Source organism: Gadus chalcogrammus, chromosome 3 (genome assembly GCF_026213295.1).
Source record: "Gadus chalcogrammus isolate NIFS_2021 chromosome 3, NIFS_Gcha_1.0, whole genome shotgun sequence".
In the NCBI taxonomy this organism is placed as follows: domain Eukaryota; kingdom Metazoa; phylum Chordata; class Actinopteri; order Gadiformes; family Gadidae; genus Gadus; species Gadus chalcogrammus.
This window is the reverse complement of record NC_079414.1, coordinates 16,884,443-16,905,561: the sequence shown is the minus strand read 5'-3', so window position 1 is coordinate 16,905,561 and position 21,119 is coordinate 16,884,443. Positions and strand designations below refer to the sequence as shown.

At 45.2% G+C, this 21,119-nt stretch overlaps 1 protein-coding gene and 1 long non-coding RNA gene across 8 annotated transcripts in view; both read left to right on the top strand.

Annotated features, from left to right (window-relative positions):
* The window catches only part of gab1 (GRB2-associated binding protein 1), a 44,688-nt gene extending 29,357 nt beyond the window's left edge, over positions 1 to 15,331 (top strand). The window contains exons 4-15 of one of the 5 annotated variants that reach the window (XM_056586328.1): positions 158 to 323; positions 2,866 to 3,085; positions 3,530 to 3,622; positions 4,423 to 5,180; positions 6,041 to 6,135; positions 6,388 to 6,691; positions 8,116 to 8,208; positions 9,337 to 9,430; positions 9,730 to 9,783; positions 9,941 to 10,064; positions 11,599 to 11,727; positions 12,237 to 15,330. In XM_056586328.1, coding sequence (XP_056442303.1) covers positions 158 to 323; positions 2,866 to 3,085; positions 3,530 to 3,622; positions 4,423 to 5,180; positions 6,041 to 6,135; positions 6,388 to 6,691; positions 8,116 to 8,208; positions 9,337 to 9,430; positions 9,730 to 9,783; positions 9,941 to 10,064; positions 11,599 to 11,727; positions 12,237 to 12,395 — 2,289 coding nt within the window. In that variant the 3' untranslated portion in view covers positions 12,396 to 15,330. Of the gene's footprint in view, positions 1 to 157; positions 324 to 2,865; positions 3,086 to 3,529; positions 3,623 to 4,422; positions 5,181 to 6,040; positions 6,136 to 6,387; positions 6,692 to 8,115; positions 8,209 to 9,336; positions 9,431 to 9,729; positions 9,784 to 9,940; positions 10,065 to 11,120; positions 11,197 to 11,598; positions 11,728 to 12,236 lie in introns of all 5 variants that reach the window. The other 4 variants (XM_056586331.1, XM_056586329.1, XM_056586330.1 and 1 more) reach the window with 4 other exon arrangements.
* Positions 15,332 to 16,358: 1,027 nt separating this feature from the next.
* Positions 16,359 to 21,119, top strand: part of LOC130379485 (uncharacterized) — a 55,445-nt gene continuing 50,684 nt past the window's right edge. Inside the window, exons 1-2 of one of the 3 annotated variants that reach the window (XR_008895129.1) lie at positions 16,359 to 17,206; positions 17,686 to 17,756. This is a non-coding gene — a long non-coding RNA (uncharacterized LOC130379485). The remainder of the gene's footprint in view (positions 17,207 to 17,685; positions 17,757 to 21,119) is intronic. The other 2 variants (XR_008895127.1, XR_008895128.1) reach the window with 2 other exon arrangements.

Sequence of the window (21,119 nt, the reverse complement as noted above, 5' to 3'; positions counted from 1 at the left end):
GTGAGATGTATCCATCTTTCCTCTGTGTCGGATACACCCACTTGTCACTAACGGAGCTAGAGCTGGAAACACTTTGTAAAGGCTCATCAGCCGTCACTGCCAGTGGTCAAATAGGGAAGCTAACACTGAGGGGGGGTTTGGTCCCTGGTGGTTCCAGGTGGACGCCGGTCTGACGTTCAACAAGAAGGACCTGGAGCACAGCTTCATCTTCGACATCAAGACCATCGACCGTGTGTTCTACCTGGTGGCGGACACGGAGGACGAGATGAACAAGTGGGTGCGCTGCATCTGCGACATCTGTGGCTTCAACCCCACCGACGACGGTAAGGCTCAGACCCCCAATCGCTAGCTGCACAAGTAGAAACGCTGTGCTTCCCAAACCAAACCAGGTGCCAAAATAGCTGCGGTTATTTAAGTTGCAGACATGATGAACTGTATGCGCCTGTGCCAGAGCGTCTTACGATACCGTGAGTGTATGGCGTCATTGTATGCAAACAACGGTGCGAATCAATCCCCTTAATGCAGCCTTTAATTGTTATAGTATTACTTCAATAAGCTGTACTCCCGGTAATAATAATGGGTAAGGGTTAGAATGAAGCCAGATGCGAAAATAAGTTCTGTTTCAGCTCTGAGCTGTCCAGATATGTGTGTGTCTGATAGAGCTTGCCTTAACAGTAGAATGTGCCAGAAGGCCCTGTGTCGGAGGCCTAATCATAGTGTGTTGAGACCAGGTTCGTGTTACCATCTGTTCCCATGGCTGGATAATGAAAGCATTGTGCGCCATTCAACCATCACCCCCTTTCTTTATCTGATTTCCCATTATTTTCCATTACACCTCTTTTGCTTTGTCCTGCCGTCTCTCTTTCTCTTTCTCTCTGTTCTGTTTTTCATGTTCTATCTCCTTCCCTCAATTTCCTTCTCCGTCCTTCTTTCTCTTAATCTCAACTAGAAACTCAACTCTTTCTGCCTCCCTCTTTCCCCCCTCTCTCTGTCTCTGTTTCTATATCTTCCTCCCTCCGTTCTAACGTCCCCGAAACTGAAAAAGAAATGTGTGGTATTTGCTTCACATATTTCTCAGCCGAATTGGTGGGCTGTTTGGGTTTGAGGTGAATTTCCCAACGTGCCAAATTCCACCTACAGAGATAGTCAGGGACTCCGTGTTATTTTCCCCTCCTTTTCTTCTGTTGTAACTTGGCGACAGACGCAGTTACAGGCCGGCGCACTCCCAAGGCCGGCGCACTCCCAGCCCTGTTGAGGCTGAGCCTCCAACGCTACTCCTAATGCTTATGCTAATGCTAACACTAAAGCTAATGCTAACACTAAAGCTAATGCTAACGCTGCGGTTTACCTTATACCCCACTGGGACCCCCTTTGTACAGCCCAGTCCTCAACTGACTCTAAATCCAAACTCTTAGCACACTCCACACACACGCTCAGTCACACACATGCCCTGTCAAGGTAGGAATTAATTTGCAAAGAAAAAAAAGACAGGCTGTGTGCGTGTGTGTCGGTCCTCTGCTATTGACTGAGCGGGTGAGAAAAGGAAGGGGAGTTCAGAGAGGGAGAGATGGGTGTTTTTTTCTCTTCGAGTCATCCCTCCTCCTCCACAGCCCTGCTCCTAGTCATCTGCAGATGGGTTATCAGGCGGCCGCGCCGACAAGAAAAGAATAGTAGACTCACGTGGAGGCGGCGCAACCTTGAGGAGAGTGTGTGTGTGTGTGTGTGTGTGTGTGTGTGTGTGTGTGTGTGTGTGTGTGTGTGTGTGTGTGTGTGTGTGTGTGTGTGTGTGTGTGTGTGTGTGTGTGTGTGTGTGTGTGTGTGTCTCAACGAAGGCCCATTGAGGTGTCCTTGCTGCACGGTGACAAATCAGACATTTATAAACGGACACGCTCTCTCTTAAGGGCTGATTATGGCTCCACGTTCGCAGAATGCAATGACCACGCAGTCGCTTCGACATAGTCGTGATCCCTTTATGGTGCTGCGTCGGGTTTACGTGCTGCTATGCATGTCCGAGATGAGGAAAGAACCAATAGTTGGTCTTTGTCTGTGCATGCTATTACTTTCCAATTGGTCTACTACTAGAAGTCTTTATTATGGTATGGTATGGATTCCAGCAACTTGAAAGCTGAATACGATGAACAATGTGCAAAATAACACAGGAGATAGGCTGCTAGTAGGTCGTCGTTGTCCATTCTGGTCGTTACATTCGAAGTCTGTAATGACCAAATACAAGACTTGTTTTTTTTTGTTACATTCAAAGCGTATTGCCGTAAATGATGTAGTTAGCGGACCAATCACAGCCCTTGTGGCTGCGTCGCCTCGACACAAGGTTAACATTTTCGGGAGGCGCATGTCAGGCCCTTGCGGTGGACGCAACACGCAAGGAGGGTCCGTAAGGAGGGTCCGCAAGGACATTACGGGTCCGTAACCCCCTTGCATTGAGTGAACGTGGAACCATCAAGAGCCCTTCCCTCACATGTGTACTGTGTTTGTGTGCATATACACTTATATGTATTTATTTATTGATCGGTATCTGTTTGACCTACAGCCTATATTCTTCTTCCTGTATGTGTGTACTAGAGTCTATGTGTTTTCATTGCTCTGTAGTTGTGTTCTACTACAGTTTAAATCTGTGTATTAATAGTGGGCTGCTAAACACAAACAGTCAGCCTTTAGTTTCCTGTCGCAGAAGTGGGGGGGTGGTGGTTGTACTGTATTTTAAAGATGGATAGGGTAATTAGTAAATGAATGCGTTCACAAAATGCTGTCCCAGTGAATTTCCGGACCTCGTGGATAGTAATAGAACGTAGTAATGTAATGTCTACAACATGGTACTGATGACTCCATCCTGGTGTGTCCCCACAGAGGCAGCCAAGGCAGCCCACCATGCAGCCGCGGGGGGCAGCAGTGTGGTGGACGCACCCCCTCATCCTCTGCTTGGGGGTCCCGCCGCCATGCTGACCAACGTGCCCCCGCCCTACCAGCCCGTCAGCGTGCGGCACCTGGACTCCCAGTCCAGCCTGGATGAGCCCCAGGACTACCTGTGGCTGGTCAACTGTGAGAGCAAGAAGCCAGACGCTAACAGGTGAGCCCGGGTGTGGGCCGTGGGTGTGTCGGTGGTGTGTGTGTCTGTGTGTGAGAGGGTGTGCATCGTGGGGAGTAAACTGTGTGTGTTTGTCTGTGTGTGTGTGTGTGTGTGTGTGTGTGTGTGTGTGTGTGTGTGGGGGGGGGGGGGTGATTTTGTGTGCAATCACCTCACACCACCCTGCCCTTATAGTTTTCACCAGACAACCATCTCCTCTACTGTTATCCCTGGCCACTATCCATCCCAATCCAAACAGCATTCTCTTCTCTTCTACTTATATAATTACTGCCTTTTTCCTCCTCCTCCTCCTCCTCCTCCTCCTCCTCCCTCCTCCTCCTCCTCCTCCTCCTCCTCCCCTCCCCCCTCCTCCTCCTCCTCCCTCCCCCTCCTCCTCCCTCCCCCCCCCTCCTCCTGGGTGTTCACTCTGCGTTGGGGGAAGAGCAGTAGCCCCATCGGGCCTCCCCCTTCCCCCGGGGTGCCGGAGCAGGAGTACCTCCTCCTGGAGGAGTGTGAGAGCCACAGTCCCCAGGCTTGTCCGTGAGTGGCCGGGCCTAGAGACGCGGGCCTCCCGTGTGCGGCTGTGTGGCGAGACACTGCTCATACTAATACCGCATAATATACGATCCGTCGTTTTCTCCGCACACGCGCTACACGAGCATGTACCTACGGACTCTGTTGATCTGCGTACCGCCGCCCATGCCGGGGAGCATGTGCTTCAGCGACGACGCACTGTGGATGTAAACATGACATTACATCCCCTTTTATGGTCCTCTGAGCTGCACACATCGAGCCGGATGTGATATGCGTGAACTTGTTCCACCAGGGACTCAACCCGCAACCCTCGATTAACATTTGGAGCCTTTTTGTGTTTCTGTTCATAACCTCTCCGGTAAGCGAACGGTTGTCGCCAGGAGTACAGCATCTTCAACTGTAAACGCTCAGGCGGTTAAAGGTGACGTTTTATACCACCAGGTGTGAGTGTGATCAGATCAGTCTACCAGCCCACCCAGTAGACTGTAGCAAACGTTGCTCATCTATCCGTCATGCATGTAGGCGGACACGCTCACTTGTGATGACAGAAGAAGCCGATATTCAAAACGGCTTGTAACGGCTAATCACACTCACACCTGGTGGTATAATGTGTCACCTTTATGCTCCAGTCTCACTTCTAACAAGGCTTGCAAAACAAGGGGGCTGAATCTCTAGTGCATTCCAGTGTTTGTGTTGAAACTCGTGTGTGTGTTGGGAATGACATCAACAATAGTGACCCCCAACCCCCCCCTCCCAGGAGTAACCACCTGACCACCGTTGTCCCTTTTTTTTGTCCCGCACGACAGGAGCCACACAGAGTGCTCCAAGTCCACGTCGTCGGAGACGGACCTCAACGACAACCTGCCGTCCCACCGCACCCCCAACTCGTCCACCTCGTCGTCGGGGAAGCACAACGCCGCCCACAACGGCTTCTTCCCGCAGCACGGCGGCCCCGCCTCGGCCTCCTCCATCTACGACTCGCCGCCGTCGCGCGGCGCCTCGCTCTCCCACGACAGCGGCGGCGCCGGCCTCTACCTGCTGCCGCGCAGCTACTCCCAGGACACGGTGCTGCAGCCCAAGGCGGCCTCGTCCCCCGTGGCCCGCCCGGACGCCGCCAACAGCGACGCCGATCTCTACGTGTTCAACACACCGGCGCGCAAGGCCTCGTCCGGCATGGAGACGCAGCTGCGCAACATGTCCGTCAGCTACGACATCCCGTCCACGCCCGGCGCCAACTGCACCTACCAGGTGCCCCGCACGCTGCCGCCGCCCTCCTCGGCGGGGAGTGGCGGCGGCGGCGGGGACGTCGTTGGAGGTAGCGTTGGCGGAGGAGTGGGCGGCGGTGACGTGGTGCCCCCGCCCAGACCGCCCAAGCCCTCGCTGAGCTCCGGGTCCGGGCTGCTGCCGCCGCCGCCGCCGGCCGAGCGGTCGCCCACGGACACGTACTGCGTGCCGCGGTCTGCGTCGGAGGCGGACGGGAACTACTGCGTCCCCACCAGCGCCGGGGTCAAGGCGCTGCGCAGCAACACCATCGGCCCCATGGACTCCTCGCGCCTCCGCAAAGGTGAGAGCCTCAGAGAGGTGGATGGGGAGGAGGCCCATCTGGAGCGCTCAGTTATTCAGGTCGGGGGTCAAGATGAACTTGTTGTCTTTTTTTTTTGGTTGATTTTAAAGATGATCGTGTTATTGGCATGCTGGATAATGTATTTGATAGTGTGTTAGATATTATGTTGGAGCACAGTGAGTGTCTATCATAATTTATTCCTAATAACATCTTCACATTGGGCTTTTGAAGGTTACGCCTCTGAAAGGTAAATAAACATGACTTTCTCCCATCACTGCCCCCTTGTGATAATGGTTGGCATTAAAACGGCAGAGGAACATTCCTGTTGGAAGCCATGCATCATTACCCAAGCATATACCTGGGTGCCATTTACTAAAACTGATACTCACATTGTCACATTGGAGAAGAATATTGGCATATGTCCCACCTAAAACAAAAATGTAAGTCTTTTGTATACACTTTCTATAACTTTATTAGACAGTCACATCCCAGTGACCTTCAACTAAACAGTTAATTACAAGTTCCCTGCCGTGTCCTTTTCGCTGTTGCCCATGAGAAAAACATGCTGAGTGAAGCTGTCGAGTCATTTCTCAGATTCTTGTGGTTTTCAAAGTGGATTAGCATTAATACTCTAGCTAGCAGAGGGAGAGGAGAACAGCAGAGAGCCACTAATGACACACACCGGTCCTGGTGCTAGAATGAACTCTGTGGAGTTTACATTAAGTATAATCCATTCCGCTCGCTAACACAAATAGCTACGGTGCATGGGCTGTTTTGTCTGTAGAAACACAGATGTCTTTTTATTATTTTTACTGTTGAATAAGCTTGGCTGAGCAAATTGGTTTATTGTATGCTTTCAGATTTCGGATCCCAAGACTGCTACGACATCCCCAGGACTTTTCCGTCAGACAAGACCTGCTCCTTTGACTTCAACGAAAGTTTCAACAGCTACTTTGTAAGTGTGCTTGATATTTATCGTGTGGTTCCCTGGAAACATAACCTCGTAATTTCTTAGAAAATTCTTGAAAGATCTGTGCTGCAGGCTTGTTAAGTGTGTGTGTGTGTGTGTGTGTGTGTGTGTGTGTGTGTGTGTGTGTGTGTGTGTGTGTGTGTGTGTGTGTGTGTGTGTGTGTGTGTGTGTGTGTGTGTGTGTGTGTGTGTGTGTTGGGGGGGGGGGCACATGTCTGGTGGTGTGCTCACGGTATAGAAAAACAAAGGCATGATGCCGGTGGGCAGCCAGTCCATGGAGGAAGTGGACCAGAACTACGTTCCCATGAGCGCCAACTCTCCGTCGCACCACCACTCCGGCAGCCTGCCCGAGCCCATCCATGAGACCAACTATGTGCCCATGACCCCCGGCACCGTGGAGTTCTCCTCGCTGGGCAAGCAGGTGCCCCCACCAGCACACATGGGCTTCCGCTCGAGCCCCAAGACCCCCCCGCGCCGGCCGATCCTCATCAGCGACTGCCAGCCCCCTCCGGTCGACCGCAACCTCAAACCCGACCGCAAAGGTACGTTCGGCGTTTTTAATTTGCCGCTTGCTGTGGCCGTTTTTCTCTTTCATTTTTTTTTTTTAGCGCTGCTACGCCTCGATTTTAGTTTTCAGGCTTTGTCCTCACATAAACTTTAACATGACCAGGCCTTTCTTTCCTCGAAACATTTGTTGCTTCATATAATCTCTCCCATGAGCGTCATGCTTTAGTTTGAAGATAACTTGGACAAAGCCATCTTTCACCACAAGTTTAAGTTCCCCGCTTTAGCAAGTGTCCTTGCACACACGTCCCCAAATCACCACTACTCCATGTCTCCATTAGATGCTTTAGTTTTCCGCCTGACACTTCCTGTCTAATTCTGCACAGTAATCTTCCTATTAAACGTAGCTTCGTCCAAGGAGCCTGAGCAGGAGTCATCTTATAGGGGGGAGTGGTGATAGGTTTGGCTTTGGGGTGAGGTGGGGGGGGGGGGGGATGTATCCCTTGATGCATCGGTCCCCATTGTCTCTTCTTATGTGAATGGAGTTCTTTCATTTGAGACCTAATTGCATAGAGAGAGTGAATGGTAGCGCAAGGAACACACTGACATGTATCCCATAATTTTTAAATCGACAATAAATATGGAGGCTGAGTTAGACATTGTCACTCGTATGCTTTGATTGTGTAATTGTTTACTTGAGTACAGACACAGTTTAGACACACTTTTCTCTTCCATCTATAAGCTGTTATGATATTGACTTTGCCCTTAGTGTTGTATCACTTCATACATAACAAAGTCTTTAACCGACTGGAATGGGTTCACGTAATCTTGGATTTTGGACTTGACGCACATTTTAACCTTTCAAAACCAGTTTCACTGAACAGTTGCTATTGAACTCTTGTCTTTTGTGTACGGCTGCACTGAATTGGGGCTTCTGTATTGTGTATGTGATTGTTTTCTTTGGCATGGTTTTGCTTTGACCTTCTCAATTGATGTCTGTTCTTGTCTCTGTTGTACGTGGATAAGGGCTGAAAGGGCTTTGAGGGTTATACTCTAACCTAACAGTATACGTGTGTAGTGGACAATTGGTCCTGCTGCAAATTTTTATATAGAATGGGAAGAATAAAATATAATATTTATGATATGAAAACAATGAAATCTGCTTACTCTATGTTCTCAACGTTCCAACGCGGCTTTTGATGCATGTGCAGCTATTGCTGTGGGCAATAGAGCATGGAGTGATGTAAATGTTGCAGTGTTTTGGGAAGTTGCGGCTATGAAAGTGTCCTTAAAATGCAGGTTTTAGTTGGCTGGGTGTTCATGTTGATTCAACGTGATTTAATGGCAACAGACTTTGGCTTGGCATGGCATGATACGGGGTCTTTGGGATAAGGATATATTTAGCTGCTTACTGTGATCGTCCAAAATGTTATAATGAGTCAAGTCTTCTTCCACCAATCAGGTCAGAGTCCTAAAAATATAAGAGCAAAGGTTGTCGTATTAGAACGAACCGACTCCCAAACCGTAGGGGAATTTCCGAGGCGACGACGCAAGGGTATGTACATCAACGATTAAGGCACACTGATTTTCTCAGCAAAATCTCTCTCTCTCTCTCTCTCTCTCTCTCTCAATGGGGACATTATTTTCCACCAATCACTTGACATACATGGGGCACTCAGGAGGAGCTTAGCTCTGTTGGCTCATGTTGCATCCAGGTAAATAAAAATCTATTACATAGAATAGGGCCAGGAGGATAGAGAAGGGATTGGGCTGCTCAAATCCCAGCCCAAAGGTACTGTGTTTGATACCCAGTGCCCGCAGGTAGAGTGTCCTTGAGCAGGATTGCCCTAACCCCCTACCTGATTCATTATGCCGTCGCTTTGGATCTGAAGTCTCTTTTGATTAACTTAATAGTGCTATTTAATTTGAATTAACTATTTAACGAGTAGATTTTATCTTACCGCCGTTTATTCTCCATTAAGGTTCAAATCCCTCCACCACTGTGTTCAGTGGGGATTAGAAAATGACAGAAGCTCTGATCAAGCAGTAATGGCTCTTATTCTTTTTAATGAGCTCATAGTGCAGAAAAAACGGAATATTCAGTTTGGAGATTCATGAGCCAACAAAACAAGCCTATACTCACTGGGAATTAATCTTAAAATCACTTAAACTAACCATTCATACTTGCATTGCTATTAAACTAATTATATGTAGATTAACTTTAACTTGACTTTTAGTAATCCAATATTTTCTTCAGCAGTCAAGAACATATGGCTGATCAGATGTTTATGGGGAATATTGTACAACCGCATTATCAAATATAAGGACATTTCTTATAGCAGATTTATATGAGTTTAAACCAAAATAGCCACAAAGAATGTATTACTTTTCTCCCCTTTAAACTCATTAATGGGATGGAAAATCAGTTTTATATAATCGTTGCTGACATTCTGGCCAACTGATAAAAATATGTTAATATTCACCCATTTGACAGATTAATTTTTACTCAACTCTTAGCTACACATACTGCATTACATTTGAGTCACTAATGTAGGTCACCAGAACATTGGTATAACTATTTTATGCATGAATAAAAGATCCCATTTTCATGGTCTTCTGCCATGTCTTTCCGCTCAAACCCAACATCCTTGCCGTGATTGAAAGATGTTTTTCATTCCCACAGCAAAGCCCGCCCCATTGGAGATCAAACCGCTTCCAGAGTGGGAGGAGACGTGTGCTCCTGTGCGCTCCCCTGACACGCGAACATTCGCTAGAGAGTAAGTCTGAAAAATATTGCATATTGTCTTGCCTTTCACCCTTTTCAGTATTGTAACTTAGCAAAGTAGCCAACACTAGCTGACTCCCCACCCGTCCATACATTACCATAGCAACTTCATGTTGTCTGTCCTAGTATTAACGTAGACATAGAAACTACAAACACAGAACAAGCTTTGAGAACTTATTGGGGGGGAAAAGCTACGGCACTACACAACAAAATACCTGACGCAAGTAACATTTCTGTTGGCCTGTTAAATGAAGATGGTTCATGGCTTGTTTTTCTTTCACTCATTTAAAGTCGAGGGGATTCAACTGGCTGCAATGGTGGGTTACATAGCAGTGGCAGCTATGGGTACGTCTACACAGCAGTAGAATCCATATTTTGTTTGGTTCCGTTTGTGAGCCTGTTGTTGTTGTTGTTGTTGTTGTTTTGACTTGTGTGTGCAAGAAATGCTGGAAGTGGTTGAGTCCGTGGTTGTTTTGTAAAGGTTCTGGTCGTTCCTCCACAGTCCCTCCAGGTTCCCCATGCCCCCGCGGCCCACCTCCATCCACAGCATGGCCTCCAGCACCGACTCGGATGACTGTGACGAGAACTATGTAGCCATGCTCTCTAACATGTCCGCAGACGAACTAGTATGTAACACCAGACCTCCGCACCAAACACGTCTACGTATTGTCAGGCTGCTGCATGGGTTCCTTACCATCACTGTTTTATTTCCCCCTTCCCACAACATGTTTCAGATTTGTTGGGTAATTTTACCTTAAATTAATCAACGTTACGTGGCTACACACTTTTTGTTGGGCGATTATAATTTATCTTGATAAAGGTTAATTTTTTGTATGTATTTAATATGGGAGGAAACTTGACAGAAAGAAAAAGACGGTCATTTCTAGCTTAGTTGAAGGAGAACATTGCTTTACCGGTTTTACAGGTTTAACTGTGAAGGGTCCCAAATACCTTTCAGGATATTAGTTTTGGTCCTCAGCATCTGCCATCATAGACGGGCTCCTCCTCACTTCCTCATCTCTTGCTCTTCCTTTCCACAGTCATGTTTTTGTATTTGTTTTCTGTTGCTGCTTCACCTGAGGTCTGCTTTATTCACCAAGGTTTTCCTCCTCATGCCTCATTAAGTACCTCTACTGTAATTGCTAAGACCCCCATCCCATTTTAAAAGTTCAGTACATGGTTTTGGTTAACATTATTTGGGCTGTACTCAACCAATTAAAAATGACTGAAGTTGGTCATTTTCTGTTCTGAAATGTTATAGATTTAAAGCAGTCCCTGGGGGTCGATAGGTCAACCCTATCTCCAATCAATCTCCCATATACATTGGGACTTTCTTTTACAGTGTAGATACTTACTGTAATAATTTCCTTTTTATTTTCCTTATTCGTCTGTGGCATTGTCTGGTGACAATCCTTCTGTTTATGACCCACGTGCTTACTTTACCTATTGTTTTCCCTCCAGTTTATTTTGTTTTCCCTTCCGTCAAAGCTTTTCCCCTTTTTCTTTTCCTCTGCGCTTCCGGGTGGCTTCCTGACCATTTCAAACCTGCTCTCTATCCTCCTCCTCGTCCTCCTCCTCCTCCTCCTCCCCATTGGGTTCCTTCTTTTGCTTGATGCTTTTGTTTTGTGTTTCCTCCTTCCCTTTTTCTCCTCTTTGACCTCCTCCCACTTCGCGCGGTGCAGAGAGGAGTCCTTCTACTGCACTGTCCCTATCACCCCTGTAAAGAGGGAGGTGGAGGAGCTTGACTCCCTGGAGGAGGTGAGCAGGGCATGCCAGGCTAGCTTAGCCGTGCATGTTGCTGCATCCCCCCCCCTCCTCTCAGCCACCCTGCCCCACCCCCAGCGTGTGACGCAGATATCAATACTTGGGAATGCAAACCTAAGGGCTCAGGAAGCAAGGACCACCACATGTAGATGGGGGGAAAAACAGAAAAGCACTGTTGATTTGACCGTACATAAGGTGGATTTGGATGTAGAGTCGGATACGTGTCTGTTTGTGTTTTGTCATCATCCTAGTTTTAACCTCCGTACTGACTCAAATTCCCGCTTCAGAATTAACAACACTCACTGTGTTTTCAATCTTGATGCTGCTGTGACTCGACTTCCTCTCCGTCGCCATGGCTACCTACTAAAAAGGCTTTTGGGTTAACTCTTCTCCTAGAACATGAAGCTGAGTGCCCCTAAGACATCGGACGGAGGGAGCAGCCCCCTGGTGAAGCCCAAGGAGGAGAAGCAGGTGGAGTATCTGGACCTGGACCTAGACCCAGGGAAGTCTACCCCACCCAGGAAGGTAGGCATTGTGCTCCACTCCCTCACACAAAGACAAGCTAGGCTGGAACAATGTGTTGAGGTAGTGATGTCTATATATCGTCTATATGTTAACGTAGCTGGTGTGTGTGCGTGTTGTTGGGTCTGTGAGTCTGCTTTACACTCAAAACTCAAGACATCTTTTAAAGGGGACATGTTATGCCACCAGGTGTGACATTTTGAAAATCTGCTTGTTAGGGCTAATCACAGTCACACATGGTGGTATAATATGTCACCTTTACGGCCAATGCTGCTAACCTTCTTAGGCATTATATGCACATAAAAATGTATCCCTTTATGCTCTCCCAATATATTGCCATCAACTAAAATGTAAACTTTATCATTCAAATCAATTCATGAAAACATTAGATGAACTTCAACCTATTTCATCTCTTCACTCAAGAAGGCCAGTGAAAGATATTCCTATTAAATGTACCACCTAATGGATGGATGTCATTCAACACTGGTCATGTGTTCATGTCACTCCTGCAGAAGAAGAGCAACGGGACGGGCATGGCGGCGTCGGACGAGCGCGTGGACTACGTGGTCGTCGACCAGCAGAGGACGCAGGCGCTCAAGAGCACGCGGGAGGCATGGAACGACGGGCGCCAGTCCACGGAGACGGACGCCCCCGTCAAGGGACCCAAGTGATCCCCCTCTCCCCGTCACCACCTAGCCGCCCACCCTTTGGTTCCCGTGCGGCTGAGGACGTACTCTGGCGCCTGCGGTCCAACACATCGCTGAGATGCTTTGGTCGGTTGGAACCAGGGAAGAGCTCCCGCAGCCAACTGAACTGGTTTGAGTTTACACTGCGCTTTCGGGGACGGGGATGGCTGGTGAGGGGAGGCTGGGACAGGCACTCAGCCCCCTGTGGTGGATGGTTTCAGGGAAGGGGACGGAGGCGGTGGTTGGAGCCAGGAATAAGCTGTGTTGTGTGCAGTCTGGAAGCAGGTAGACCGGGAGGTGGAAAGGAATGATGGAGATGGCCTAAGGAGCTGGGAGTCGAACAAATAACAGATGAATCATATCTGGACATTCACTCCCCTACCTCCTGCTTTTTCAACATGGAAGGGGCTTTTTTTTTTATTCTGGTCAACTACTGGAGGAAAGAAGGACTGACATTTCCGTTAAATTATGATGCTGATGGATTCTGTTCTGAGGGAGAGAAAAGGTGAAATGATATCCCCCCCCCTTCCCGAACGTCGATGTCACTTGATTTCTCCTATCCTCAAGGGTATGAGATTAAAAAAAAGAAAAAGACTAATATGCTTCGTATGGACCCAGATCAGAGGTCAGTTTCTGCAGCTCATTCATGAAACAGAGGATTTTCCATGACCCTGTTGTGTAGAAAAATGCCAGTAAGAAAAAGGGCAGGATAGAGCACCCTCCATAACAACATGTGATAAAAATGCCGACAACAGAAAAATTGCAACAGCCAATTTTGTGTACAAAAGTGTTATGTATATAAACAACAAAAAAAGTGCCCTTTATTTGTAATACGGAATATCCCGAGTGTCTTGCTCCTAGGTATGTGGATTCTGCAGGGTAGAATTCTGTGCCTGGCTCAATGGTATCAGAAGGTGTGAGAAGGGATTAAATTACTGTGAGTTTTCAAAAGAAAGTGACAGGCTTTCTATAAGTTATGCACAGGTATCAAACTTGGGTGAAAGATAGGATATCAGGTACTTTCATGTTGGGGAATACTAACCGCTACTTGTTTATTTATTTTTTGTTTTTTTTCCCGCTGGATGTCGCATTTACAAATAGCTCCGTGTTCTCACGCCGTGCAGAAAAATGTGTTCTCAACAAAGCAAACAACAAAGTAATCTCAACAAAGCGTTAACTTTGATTACCACAAGTCAGTCAGTTAGTTTCAGGCTTTTTTTGTTTTGCTTGGTCTTTCACTTACTTTTTCCTCTTGGTTTTTAATTTATTTCAATCTGAGCATTATACACTCTTGGCTAATCATCGGACTGCCTTAACACGTGCAAACAAACAAATCATTTGTAAATACCGTGTGTACTATGTTTTTAGCCTTATTCTTACTAACACTATCAACTCTGGAGTCCAAAGTCCCAAGCATGTATAAGCACCGGAGATCAACATTTTTTGCTGTATATATTATGCCATAAGCTATTTAAGCATGTAGTACTTATACTGAAAACTGTGCCTATGATGTCAATTTCATACTAGTTTTTTTCTTTCTTGCAGTTTAGATGTGATGTGGACTGCAAATCTGATTATGTTCTTTTTTAATGAATCTAGAGAAATTGTAAATTTTAAAGTGGACTAAATAAAATCACAACATTTTATGCATTTGTCCCCTGTGGTTGTTTACACATGGGGGTTGTAAAATAGTTTAAACATCCCCAGGAAGGTTCTTGAATAGCTACACTTTAAAGTTGGATGAGGCCAATTATAGAGAGGTTACTGGGTTTAGCATATCTTTTTTGATTTTGTTGGCACAAATTCTTTAATTGAACACCAGGTGGCGACGTTGCTTGCGAATCCTATTGCTTTGCCTCCTGCACCAAGAAGCTAGGTTACAAAACTAACTTCAATGACACGGGTTTTAGTTTTAGAAGTTCTGATATGTTGTCCGAGGTCATGATACCAAACGAGGCAAAAAAATAAAAAAGGTAAGATGAGAATTAATATAAATGTCTCATGAATTGAGAACATTTATAAACTACCTTTTAAATGCTGTGTTGCAGGGTTTGTTTTCGAACGAATTTGTGCAATTTTCTTGTTGGTATTTAAGATTTAAACAGTTATTTATTGTATTTAATGTTGTTAGGTATCACAAAACGAAATGTAATACGAAAAATTAGGTACTATTTTAGCATTTTGCTATTGATTCTCATTTCCCCCAGAATGCATTGCATTACACGTTTGGGCGACAGTGTATAGCCTAGACTAGATAGATAAATAGCCTAGTCAAGTCTTTATTAATACCAAACTACACGTAGGGAATACATTTAGGTGATTCGGCTGACACAGTATAGCCTACAAGACCACACAGTACAAGGGAGACAACAAGTCTGACTGGACATACACAAAATACATCACATTAAAACTAGACCCATGCATTTATAGATAGACAGAAAGATAAATAAATATGTTCTGTTATTTGCCTTGCGGAGCCAGCCAATCCGTGCACGTATGCAACTTAAAGGCTGGTTTATGCTCGGTTACGTAAGCGTAAGCGCAAGCGCAAGAGGCCCTTGCGCGCCCTTGCGCCCCCCTTGCGCGACTTCTCACGTCTTGCGTGCGTCGGGTGATTTTTCTAGACTTGCGTCATTTTTTACGTAAGCTTTTACGCGAGCAGCCCAGCCTGCAAGGCTGTGATTGGTTTGCTGGTCTGGTTACTACTTCCTGTCTGGAGTATCACCCGGCAGGCTCATATACAAAAGCATTAACCTGAAGTGAAGTTAACTTTGCTGCCAACACATTATGTCGTTTTAAAATGTAGAGAGATATGCACATTTATACAACCCCAATGATCAACAACTTCATCACCCCTGTTCCTCTGTCTGTTGCCATCATTCACTGTGTATGGGGAGAACACGATCTGGCACATAAACAAACCAACGACTCCCACAGACAAAGACGTCATTCTCGAGGTCGTCTTCAACGAAAAACTTTCCTCCACATATTACTCCACCTACTGTTCTGGCGGTAAATTGCTTGGCAACACGCGCAACACGCGCAACCTAAAAGGGAGCATGAATTGCTTTGAGTAAATTTTGCGCAACAACGTAACACCAACGCTGAAGCATGCAGCCGCCTTTAGCCATGTGCGCCTAACGCAAGAAAGACCTAATGTTGAGAAGTCATACTAAAAACGGATAGCAAACGAAAGCCGAACCAGACTATCAATCACATAATTTGGATCCATTCTAACTTATGGTAAGGGACTAGTCTTTGCAGTTAATGAATGTTGATGATAAAACGGATTGTTGATGAGTGTGTGCGACTGTGCGTGTGTCCTTTTCGGCTTTGGCATACTGCATGGTTATGAAGGCCTTGTGGTCTTACTGAAGCAGCCTAGCCTTGGAGTTGGATAAATTCGAGTGATTGTATTGTACGGGCGTACGGGACTGAGGGAGAGAGAGAGCACACACGCCCGCCGTGGTGATGTTTGGCTTGTTGTGGGCGGTCTGTAAGCATCCGCCGGGTTGGACGGTGTGCTCTGGGGTACAATGTACATCTTTCTGGTTGTATTTGCGGTAGATTGATGGTTAAATAATGTCAAACCACGATCGGTTATACTTGCAGTTATTGTATGCACTGCTGTATTGACTAGCTCCAGCGCTCGTTGCTGCGTTGTTAAATGATAGCAACTCTCCACTCATTCTCCTCTGACTATGCATTTAATTGGCTTTGACCGCCATCAGTTCTCTGAGGCTGAGGCTACCTTCCACCCTACTTTCAATATGAAAGGATGGGGCGCCATTTTGTGGTCCGCTGTCCTTTCTATAATGTCCATGCTTCCACCACGTCTCCCCAACGTGACGTCATCGCCGAATTGCGTTAGAAAACACCCGTTACTGCCCAAAACGACAAAAACTGGACTTTAACACTATTTAAGACATTTTATAAATGATACACATATTTTGAGTGCTTCATGTACCCATTAATCAAAATTTCCGGTTAACCTGCTCGTGGGCCTTTAACTTCTCGATTCCAGAAGTGCAAATATGACAGGTGTCATGCCAAATTTGTACCGGCTGCCAAATTTGTACCGGGCACGTCAACAGTTGTCCGTTACCAGGCAATGGACAACTGATTACGTAAGGGTTGTCCGTTGCCGGGCAGGTTTCAAAAAACATTCGCGCTCATGTTACCAAAGACGAAATAACATAATACAGATAACGGATCGCTAGATAACACTTGTTTTTACTTTATATTTGTATTGTATTTAATTGTTTAATCAAATTTAGCTGGTAAACTGAGTGTTTAAAAAAACATTCGCGCTCATGTTGCCAAAGACGAAATAACATAATACAGAAAACGGATCGCTAGATAACACTTGTTTTTACTTTATATTTGTATTGTATTTAATTGTTTAATCAAATTTAGCAAGTAAACTGAGTGTTTAAAGCAGGTCAAGGACGAAATAGCACAATACAGATAACGGACAAGTGCGAATGAACGAGCTTGAAGGTTCGGCGAATGTTCGTGAACCTTTCACGTCATTCGACGCAACGGACGACGCGATCATCTGGCAGGTTTGGAATGGATTACGTATGGGTGACGCGCCCGGTACAAATTTGGCAGCCGGTACATATTTGGCATGACACATCCTCCAGTGTTGTACTGTCTATGGCCTCGCCCGACCCACTAAGTAGATTTGGTTTGTTCTCATTCTTTAAACAACAAACTTGGTTTCAGGAACGACGTCCTCCGGGAAATACCTTCCCAGAGTTATGCCTTCAATTGAGGTCTCCATTTTCTATCGAGTACGGACACACGGTTTGACTCAGATGCCTGGCTTTACTGCCTTATCTAATATCATTAATCTCTTAACTGCACCTCGCATCGCAAGGGTTTGTCTTCTCACATGTGTGATCCTTTGCACTGGCATCACTTAACCTTTACTAACTGCCTCTCAAATCGAATTTAGCACAAATGAGGCATTTTACGACAACTTTACATAGTAAAGTTGTCGTAAAAAAGTAATGTAGATAAGTATCTACATTACTTATCGCTTTTATAAAATCTGTTATGTAGTCTGAGTAACAAACATAATACATTTAGAATTATTTTTTGGATGACATTTTGCACTAGAATATAGAGGAAAGTGTCTTACTAGCAATTTCATCATCTATGACCATGCCAGAGGTCGTAAAAAAATCATTAGCACCAAAATATGAGAGAAAACGTGCCCTCGTCAGGATTTATAACATTGATTAATCCAACTTGATTTACTGTATTTCAGTTGTCTCCACATCTCCATCTGAGGCACCATCCGAATCCAGGCAGAAATCTCAAGAGTTCTAAAGTAACATGGTAAGCCTACATATAATAAATGCTATATGCTTAACCAAAAAAACATAACGCATCCATATTTATAATGTAAGTAATGGAGGAGACTGGAGAGAGAGAGAGAGCGAGAGAGAGAGAGACGGTCCCTTGCCTCCAGTTGGGGAGAGGGCCAACTGAATAGTTATGAGCTGGGCTGAGGGACATCTCAGGAAGCAAGGAGAAAGCCTCAGCAGACCTAGGTCTATCATGTTGTATATCCGCCCAGTCTGGTGGGGCCAGTGTGTTGTATGCAGGCCTGGGGAGCCAGGGACTCTCCTAGATCCTCAAGCCTCTCCGCCTGCCTCCCTGGCCTGTCTCCCTGACAGCCTTCCAGGTCATATCCCTGTATGATTATGTGTTATTGCTCTGGCGCTGTTGGAATCATTCCACTAGATAGGGCAGGCGTTGGGGGGGCTGGCCCAACTCCATCCGTCAACTGCTACTTCTGTAGCCTTCTGTGTTTCTCTTTACCCAACCCTGATGATGGTATACGCTCTTATGTTTTGTTTTTCACATGTGCACTCCCTTCTTTGTTTAGCCTGATAGAGAAACGGATATTCTGTGTAAGGTTTATGCCATAAAGGAAGTAGCATTGATTTAGATTTGGATGTAGATTAACAAAATGTATGCAATATTGTTTAAATACACAAACTAATTAATAAACTTCTTTACCAATATATATTTTCATCTAAATTAATGTTAAGTAGCAACCTGTTAGTGTTGATAATACCTAGTCGATTTCCTGATTAGAACCAGTCCTGCTCTATTTCAATCCCCATCATGCCCATGATCCCACCTCTCTGCAAGGTCATGAGTATAAAATGATTCATTCCACCGCCTGACACGGGTCACATGGGATTGTAAAACTCACCAAGGCAGCCTCTAATCAGACCCATTAAAACCCTTGGTTAAATGTCCAGTGGGTTGAATTGAGTAGCAACTAGCGGAACGGACTTGGCAGAAATGGAATATAATATTCATAAATGTGTTTTTATCACTTTATGATCCTATGAAAACAAGAATAGTTATGTTTTCATTGTCTTAGAATGAGCCATTTTATATATACTTTCTTGACGATCACATGCAACATAACCAGTTTTACCAAGTAAAAATAATTATATAATGCCAATAATAGGTGCCTAACCTAATAATATCCATATTGGGTTCAGTGCTCATATAGCTTGTTGTATTTAAAATCTGTTTGGGAAACTAGATCGCTAGAAACACGGATTCTATCCATATTTTATCCCAAAAATATTATTTATGTTATGGCATAAGCTCTATTCTCAACCTAATCAGATCTGATCAGATTAGCTTTATATTAAAATTTACTTACTCTAGCGATGTCTTGCATAGGGCAGTGTGGATTTTGATTATATACTAATCAATCTTAAGATGCTTAGCCGCGTTTTAATGATTCATCCTGCATTACCACACAGTTTTTTGTTTGTATATTCTGCCTGTGGAGCAAGTATAACTCCAGGAAAACTGCCCGTAGAGCAGTACTTGCTTAATGGGGATCTGTCACGCAAGCAGCAGTCAGGGTGTAAGTTTGGATGAGGTCAGTAAAATTCCCATTAATGTATTACTTATGTGACCCGCCAGAGTCTAATTTCTACTGCCAGTTTGCCCGGTTGCAATAACAACAAAAACAAACGAACACAAAGCGTCGCTATTATGTTATGTAAAACAAATCATTGTTTCATGTGAGATTAAAATATACTGTTAAAATGAAACTATACAAACATCCAATTTCAGGCCTATGGCTTAATGTCTCTTGGCAAAAATCCATCGCGTTCATTCTCTGTTGCGCAGGGCAGGCTAAGCGGTGCATTGGTATCATCATACGAAACTAGATGAAATGGTAAACTTGCTAAACTGCAACATAATAAAGTTGGTAGGATTCAGCATTTCCTAATAAATAATTGAAACGCAGCAATCTTATTATGATATCTACCGAGTGAAGCAAAATTATGAAAAAACACTTTTGTAAAAAACGGTTCTATTGATGGGATACTTTGTGAGCCCAAACAGAGAAAATCTCTTTCATCAAGATCACAAAAGCAGCAATCGATATTCACATTACTAAGCAAGCTAGTATATGGCAACCTTTCTTATTAAAGGGATACTTCACCGGTTGAGATATGAAGGGTATATGAAGTAAATAATAGCCTGAGAAAAGGCAGAATGTCTCTGGCGCAAATGCATTGCGCTTTCTTCACCGCCCGCCTGTTTCCGTTTGTAGTGGGAAGGACCCATTATATTAGCGCGAGTGGTAGCTCGACAAGCGAACTTTGTGTAAACATATCCCCGTGATACGTTGACTACACTTCTGCTCTCGTTTTTTTAAACGCATCATTTGTATATTACTGTACTGCATAAAAACATTTGCTAATTACAGTAGCTCAGCATATCCAGTATTGTACTCAACCTTTTCTCCCCAGTTGAAATAAGTGTTTATCTTATACAGTAGGCCTACTTTAGTATAACAGCAATTGGGTTAGTAAACAAATCACAACAACCAACATGAACGTAACGTAGCCTATGCTCTGCCAATACGATCGGCTATTTTCTGATAGCTACATTGTCACGTTCCCCTGGACTCAAAACTATTGTAGCCAATGAGTTAGTATAAAAAAACAAAACACTTTCTCTATGCTCAGACGTCTGTTTCTCCCGGCGGGCTTTGGCTGGCGTTTCCAGTTCACTTTCTGGGTCCGGAAATATGTATCCAATACCAAACTGTTCAGATAAGGCGTAAAGCCTGAGTGAGAGGTTACACACGGCCCTGTCCTCGCAAGATTCAGCCATTTTTTCTAGAAGAAACTGGCGTCGCTGAAATTCGCTGCAGCACAGGGACTCTGTGTTAGTGTCTAAAGGCGAACAGAGCAAACCGGCTCGCTCCGGCTCCTCGTCCTCGGCAACAGGCAAGGCTTGCTCAGCTGCAGCCGCAGCAGGCTCCTCCTCTATTTGTGTCAATTCTTCCTGGCTGTGTCTATACAAATAGCCCCGAATGTCCGAATCCGAAAATAGATTTTTTAAATCCACTTTGGCTTTTTCACATTGCAAATTTGTTCTCTAGCTAAGCACAGTGAAGAAACATGGTGGACATTGTGTTTACATTTCGTACGCGAGCTCCTGCCCCCCCTCATTCCTTATTGGTGGGCTCACAAATTTGCGGAACCAGTGGTTTGTAGTCCTCGGCCCTTCTAGCAGGCAAGCAAAGTTTCCCGAGATGACGTCAAACGCGTCATTTGACGTGTTTGACAGAGAAAATTGGATAAGGAAAGCTGGGCCAATGGAATGGGGGAAAAAAACCTTTTTTTTTAAATATTACAATAGCGATTT